At 42.5% G+C, this 7,444-nt stretch overlaps 1 protein-coding gene across 1 annotated transcript; it reads left to right on the forward strand.

Annotated features, from left to right (window-relative positions):
* Nucleotides 1–496: 496 nt before the first annotated feature.
* On the forward strand, nt 497–7,342 carry TARDBP (TAR DNA binding protein). The gene is made up of 6 exons (XM_024210555.2): nt 497–575; nt 1,418–1,670; nt 2,482–2,645; nt 3,446–3,586; nt 4,625–4,795; nt 5,261–7,342. The coding sequence occupies exons 2-6, from the start codon at nt 1,433–1,435 to the stop codon at nt 5,789–5,791; spliced, it is 1,245 nt and encodes a 414-aa protein (XP_024066323.1). The 5' UTR covers nt 497–575; nt 1,418–1,432; the 3' UTR covers nt 5,792–7,342.
* The last annotated feature ends 102 nt before the right edge of the window (nt 7,343–7,444 follow it).

Consider the following 7,444-nt stretch of genomic DNA (forward strand, 5'->3'; position numbering starts at 1 on the left):
GAAGGGCAAAAAAAACCAGGGCATTAAATGCAATAACGCTGCGTTAACGTTACAAAGGAAGGCTCCAGACCTACTGCTGGTGGGGTCAGTGCTGAGGCTACCATAAGCTTCGCCTGCCTTCAAGGGGAGTAACGCCGAGGCCAGGGCTAGGCCCCTCCTCACACGCCCTCCCGCCAATTTCCCATCTCTCCGCCGGCCCAGCCGTACGCATGCGCGTTGCCGGCGGGACGGATCATACCATTCCTCTGCGGTGCGTGTGGGTGTTGGAGGTGGGGAAGAAATCCCAGATTTGCTACCGTCCTCGCCCGGAGGCACCGCTCCGCACATCCCGAGCGAGGGACAGGGAGGCCTGTGTGATCTCTGCTCTACGCGGTTCCAAACAGGCCAAGTTCTCGGCGTTGGCTCTTTCCAGTCTATTTCCAGCTCGCCCCCCCCCCCGAGGGAGGAATGGTTCGCCCAGAGGCCGGGCTCTGCCTCTGAGGACCGGGGGCCGCCATTTTGTCAGCAGCGGCTGCAGGAAAGGAAGGTGGAGGTGCCCGGAGCCTCCTCGCCCCGTGTAAGGCCCCCCTGGCCCGGTGAGCAGAGCGCGGCGGAGAGCTAGAGGCTCAGGCGTCTCGGGTCCCAACCGCGACTGGGTCCTGCCTGAGCGGGCCGGGGGGAGCTAGGCCCAGCCTGGAGCTCGAGAGAGGCGGGCGCGCGCGGGGGGGGGCTCGGTGGTGAGGCCTAGCGCGCGGGGTGGGGGGTTTATAAGCTAGGCCTCATTTAGGCGCAGCCTATCGGTTAGGCATGTGGTCTGGTCCTCACGCCCGTCTCCCGGAAATGGTTTGGTCCTGACTCCCTTCTTCCCTTTCCCTGTGATCTGACCTCTGCTCCCCCGTTCCCAGACTCCCTCTCCCCGGGATGATCTGGACATTCACCTCCCTCCTTGGAAATGGTTTGGTCCTGGCCCTCGCATGGTCTGATCTCTGCTCCCCCACTCCAGTATGGTCTGGTCCTTGGCTTTCCCCCCTTTTTTCTCCTCCCAGCAATACCAGTTGGTTGGGTTCTTTCCCTCCGCCCCGTCCTACACAGGCTTGGCCCTTGCCCCATCGCCTCAGTTGGGGTGATTGGTGAGATCATTGCAGATTGTAAACAAATCCTCTTTCTTTCCTAGTTTTAAATAACTTTGTTCATAACCCCTCCTGTCCAGGCACTACCCATAAATGTCACTTTATATGTCTGTTGTTAGAACATAACACAACACTTGAAGCTTAGAGAAGATCAAATGCAACATCTCTTGGTAGGTTATTAGTGCCTAGGAAGAAAAGCATTGTCGGTGTTTTACAGAGAAACAAACTGATTTATTATGAGATTAAAAATGAATAAAATGAGAGAGTAAAAAATTGCTGATGCCCCCCCTTTTTTTTAAATCCATTAGTAAAATCCAGCAAAGATGTCTGAATACATCCGCGTTACTGAGGATGAGAACGATGAGCCCATTGAGATCCCTTCAGAGGATGATGGCACTGTGCTGCTATCCACAGTTACTGCCCAGTTCCCTGGAGCATGTGGTCTGCGTTACAGGAACCCAGTGTCTCAGTGTATGAGAGGAGTCCGGCTAGTGGAAGGAATTCTCCATGCTCCAGATGCTGGCTGGGGAAATCTGGTCTATGTTGTTAATTATCCCAAAGGTCTGTCTTTGTTCCATGAATTTTTGGTACAACCATACTTTCTTAATTACAAGGAATTTTACATCAAGATCTATAGATTCCTTAGTTTTTATGTTTTCCTCTTAACTTACTATCAAACCATAGCAGCAACTGCAAATAAGTCTTTTTCACTTAAAGTGTGTGCCTGGCCCACAAAGTGAATTTCAGAGCGTTCCCTGTTATTTAGCACCATAATTGTACAAGATACTTTACAAATAAGACTTTGTCTTACAGTTTGTAAGGCATTTAACAATCTTATACAGATACCTTCCAAAGGTCCAATCCTACAGTGAGCGCCGTGCAGGGCTGAGGTTTGCCCATGTGACACTTTTTGCATGATCTGGGCCAAAGACATCAGTTTTGTAGGGGAGGGTGTGGGAAAGGCGAAGGATGAAAAGGAAAGGGAAAAGTAAGGAGAGCACTTTTCCTTTTTCATTGAGTAGCCATTGTCTCAAACTATATATAATATACACAAGCTCTGGTCAGGCACCTGAATGTTATTTGGCAGTACTTCAGTGGAAAACAAGCTGAAAGTGTGTTTTTAGATGAGTTTGAATCTGCCTGTTTTCTGCACTCCTCTCCCTGATATTGTAGGGCAGTTGTATGCGGATTATAACATATATGCAGCAAATAGTATGTATCTGGAAGAGTCCCAGTTCTTAGCTTCCACAATACATCCTGCAAAAAAGAATCTAATCCTTGTGCTATGCTACTTCTGACCAATGGAAGTAGCTTTCCTTTCCTTTGATGTAATGTGGAGATGACAGTTTCTGATGTACATGTTTACATTCAGATAACAAGAGGAAAATGGATGAAACAGATGCCTCATCAGCTGTGAAAGTAAAACGAGCAGTACAAAAGACATCTGATTTAATAGTTTTGGGTCTTCCCTGGAAAACCACTGAACAAGATCTAAAGGAATATTTCAGTACATTTGGAGAAGTTCTCATGGTGCAGGTAAATTTCTGTTGTTACTTGACTCTACTTGAGTCAAAAGCTATGAATTCAGATGGAAGTTTTTCTGCATGAGCCAGTACAAGGCAAAAAGGGCAGTATAAATTTAAGAGCACACTTTTAACTGTTGTAACATTAAAATTTGCTTTATACTATTTGCTTTGCAGTATGCTATTTTTTCTTGGAGATATCTTGGTATGTGTTCAGGTCTTTGACCCATGTCAAGACTGATTTCTCAAAAGGGGATGATTCTGATGTTACACTAGTGTAAACAAGGCATTATGTGGCCCATTGTGTGGTGTTTGGTTTTTGTGCTTGCATATTAGTTTATTGGTATGGGGGTAGTTGTAGCATTTGTGAAGACTTACTTTTTACAGTTCTTGTTTGAATTTGAAACTTAACTTTAACAATAAGTTTGAGTTTAGGTTTAAGGATGTTTTATATTGATATTGGATTAGCATTTTGCCACGATGCATCAAACCCATGCTCTTTTGAACATTGTTTGCTATAATGGTAATTCACAGCCTGATTTTGTAAGTATGAAACTGTCAAATGCTTTTGTGTATTGTCATTGATAGTACCAGTGGCCATTTCATGAGGGATATAGAAGCCTCATTAAATTAGGATCAAAACTTTTCACATTGCACTCTTTTAATCATGCTTTGATAATCCTAGCATTCCTTTTGATCTAGGAAAAGACTACTAATTAGCAGCTAGTTGCAGCTAGTCTAAGAATACCAGTGCATATTACTGCTTCAGTATTTCAGCTATCTAGATCATCTTTTTCTCTCCTTTCCCCTTAGGTTAAGAAAGACATTAAGACTGGTCACTCAAAGGGTTTTGGTTTTGTTCGATTTACGGAGTATGAAACCCAGGTGAAAGTGATGTCCCAACGACACATGATAGATGGAAGATGGTGTGACTGTAAACTTCCTAATTCTAAGGTATTGTTCCTTAAATTATTTTAGTGTTTGTAGAAACAAAACAGGCACTCTTTTAAAGAATCCTGTTGAGTGAAAAGGGGATTAGATATATGGGCAAACAAAGGGAGAGGGGGACTTTAACAGGATCCTTGAGGCAGGTGAGAAGACAAAAAGAAGGAGTGGAGCCTGGAGGTTAGGTGAAGGAACAGTGGGATGGGGGTTTGAGAAAACTATTAAGCACAGGGAAGATATCCAGTCTGAAAACTACAGAAACCAGCATGCTGACATCATAAATGTCTAGCAGCCCCTACGTCAGATACTGTCCACATTTTGCAGAAGGGAGGAAAGTGAGGCACAGAGGATAGGTAGGTAACTTGCCCAAGGCCAGACTGGGTCAGTGGCAGAGCTGGGATCAGAATCCAACACTTTTGACTATGCATATTTCCTCACTATATATATATTCAACTGAAGGATTTAAAGCACAAGGAATGCTCTGCTGCCTACCTAACCAGTCCTCATTTGCCATCACTTTTCAATTCTCATCTCCTTCCCACTCTCCATTTTTCACATATATCCCCCTGGCACCACGCCTAGGAGATGCCCCTTGAGCAAGATGTTCTAAACAAATCTCCAATCATCAGAAGAGCTTTAGATTATGGGTGGTAGATATGGCTGTGGTCAGTATATACTGGTGTTTCCACCATTGTCAGCACTACTGGAACTGCACCACTACAGGAGCAAAGATAGGAGATTTCCCTACAACTTCTAGTGCAAAGGTCCTAGGGGGTAAGATTGCTTCCATCTACTCAGGAATTCCAAGTTCATCCTTACAGTCTTCCTCTCAGGTGGTACAGTTTTTAATTACATTATCTTGGGTAGAGTGGAGAGCAATTGGAGGGTTGCTTTTCTTTAGATCTTCCTATAGCTGTGATAAACCCCCATAACCTGATTAATAGTTTATGAAGTTCTCTATCACAAAAGAAACTACGTTGTATTTGGTATTCAGAAGGATGATTGCAGTGTTTTGGTCAATATTTCTTTTTCTGCAATTCTACCCAGCAAAGTCCCGATGAACCTTTGCGTAGCAGAAAGGTGTTCGTTGGGCGCTGCACTGAGGATATGACTGCAGATGAGCTCCGGCAGTTCTTTTCTCAGTATGGAGAAGTGGTAGATGTCTTCATCCCCAAACCCTTCAGAGCTTTTGCTTTTGTTACATTTGCAGATGATCAGGTATTTATTTAAAATATTTTAGCCCCTGACATTTAGGAAACGGTTTCCTAAGTCTTTTCAATATCTCTCTTTACCATTCTGACTATAAATGTTGACAAACACTGTCACTTAGCATGTAATTATTGGAATTGAATGTACAGCGCTTGTTTTTGTCATTGCAATTTGAGAATTTCAGTTGTACTTTGAATTTCTATTGAATTACATCAATATACTTACAGTTCATGTCTACAGATTCACACTTTTCAGCTGGTATTGTGTATATGGATCTTCACACTAGACGAAGTAACTTAAGTTTATTCAGTAAAGTTAAAGGATCTTGTTTTTAGTTTGTGTCAAATCTTCACACACCCTTCCTTTACAGTTTACACTTGTATTCAGAATCATGTGGTTTGTCTTGTTATGTTGTAACAAGTACTTTAAAAATGGTCTAATTCTATATTTATTTACATCCCTTATTTCTTATAGGTTGCCCAGTCTCTTTGTGGAGAGGACTTGATCATTAAAGGAATCAGCGTACATATATCCAATGCTGAACCTAAGCACAATAGCAATAGACAGTTAGAAAGAGGTGGAAGATTTGGTGGTAATCCAGGAGGCTTTGGGAATCAGGGTGGATTTGGTAATAGTAGGGGGGGAGGAGGTGGTTTGGGGAACAACCAGGGCAGTAATATGGGTGGAGGGATGAATTTTGGAGCATTTAGTATCAACCCTGCTATGATGGCGGCAGCCCAGGCAGCATTGCAGAGCAGCTGGGGAATGATGGGCATGTTAGCTAGTCAACAGAACCAGTCTGGGCCATCGGGAAACAACCAACCTCAAGGCAACATGCAAAGGGAGCAGAACCAGGGTTTTAGTTCAGGAAGTAATTCTTACGGAGGATCTAACTCTGGAGCAGCAATAGGTTGGGGGTCAGCATCAAATGCAGGATCAAGCAGTGGGTTTAATGGAGGCTTTGGTTCAAGTATGGATTCCAAATCATCAGGCTGGGGAATGTAGACAGTGGGCTCTGATACTGACTCTATGGTGGGAAATCAATTTTTTCTAAACTCATGGTAAGTATATTGTAAATTGCATATATACTAAAATTTTCCTGATCAATTTGTTCAATGTGCAGTATATTCAACAGTATTTTTGACATTTTTCTTTTGTAAAAAGAAAGGTTAAAGGAATTTTATAAGTTTTGTTACATAATTTGTTGGAATATTGAATGATTGAAAGTGAACTGCTGTTTGCCTGATGGGTAAACTAACACACTACAATTGAGAGGAAGGGTTTCTCCTGTAATATTTTATTCCTTGTCAGCTGAATTCTTTGCATGTTCAAAAAGGAAACCATTGGTCAGAAACTACATTCTTTCTTTTCCTCTTGTTTGTTTTAATTTGATCCCCACCATAAGAATCTCTCCAAATGCCCCAGTTGGAGAACAGTGTCGGTGTTGTGTTTTGTTTGTTTGTTTTTTTTCCTTTTAACACTGTCTCCCCTCATATACTAAGTACAATATGAAGGCTTCATTTAATCTCTGCAGTTCATCTCATTTCAAATGTGTATGGAAGAAGCACTTAATTGAAAGCAGTGCTGTAAATATTCTGCTTTAGGAATACTTCTGTCTACATGCTTTCTCATCCAAGAATACTTCATCACACTGCACATGCTACGTCTTAGACGGTGGGTGTTCCATTTTTATCCGCTACTCTTTATTTCATGGAATCGTATCAACGCTATGAACGCAAGGCTGTGAGATGGAACCAGAAGGCTGTTTGAACTTTTGAAACCTTGTGTGGGATTGATGGTGGTGCCGAGGCATGAGAGGGCTGGTATGTGCGAGAAAAAGGAGAGAGCGCATGCAGAGACCTGGTGGTGCATTATGGGATTTTATTTTACTTGGCGAGATGTCTCTCAATCCTGTGGCTTTGGTGAGAGAGTGTGCAGAGAGCAATGATAGCAAATAAAGTACGAGTGTTTTTTGCATTCAAAGGACATCCATATCTGGAAGACTAAATGGGTTTTATACCTAGTTAACCAATTAGTTGAATGTGTTAAGTGAAATGAATATCTGTATTTTTTTTCCCTTATGTCAACTGCTGTGAATGTTGTATGGTGTGTGTTCTTTTCTGTTAATGATATGTAAGTGTGGTAATGTGAATCGAAGATGATGGGGTTTGTGACGAGAACATTGAGTTTGTGGTGTGCTTTGCGGTAGTTGTAGCAGAGTTCACTAGCGAGCTCAGTGTGCCTCTTAAGGGTGGAAGTTCCACTGTCTGTAAGATATCCATAAGAATGCTGTTTGCTGCAGTTCTGTGTTTGGATGCTTTTTATAAGATTTGTCAATGTAGGAAATTCTTAAATAAAACTGATTTAAGTAATATGTGTCTTTGTTTTGCAGCCCTGAATGCAAAGAATTCATAACAGTTAATTTATTTTGTCCTTTGAGATGAACTTCCGTAAAGTTGTTTTTGCAGTAATTCAGTTTGTTTCAGATAAGCATGCTTTAAAAGTTGACAAGTCAAATGGATCCATCACTCTTCATGCATTGATACCTGACACCCAACTTGTCTATTTTTGCATTGTTCTGAGATACATATCTAAAATCCAGTTCTCACAAGGTTGAGTGCTCTCACCTAAAATGGTAAGCCATTCCCTCCAGCTTGC

The sequence above is a fragment of the Terrapene carolina genome, unplaced genomic scaffold, assembly GCF_002925995.2.
Source record: "Terrapene carolina triunguis isolate 2854851 unplaced genomic scaffold, T_m_triunguis-2.0 Scaffold714, whole genome shotgun sequence".
Classification (NCBI taxonomy): Eukaryota; Metazoa; Chordata; order Testudines; family Emydidae; genus Terrapene; species Terrapene triunguis.

Bases quoted from the DNA above. Each gene is read 5' to 3' on its own strand.
- TARDBP (XM_024210555.2), top strand. From the start codon at position 1,433: ATGTCTGAATACATCCGCGTTACTGAGGATGAGAACGATGAGCCCATT. The intron at 1,671-2,481 runs GTCTGTCTTTGT...GTTTACATTCAG, and splicing joins TGTTGTTAATTATCCCAAAG to ATAACAAGAGGAAAATGGAT. The intron at 3,587-4,624 runs GTATTGTTCCTT...AATTCTACCCAG, and splicing joins GTAAACTTCCTAATTCTAAG to CAAAGTCCCGATGAACCTTT.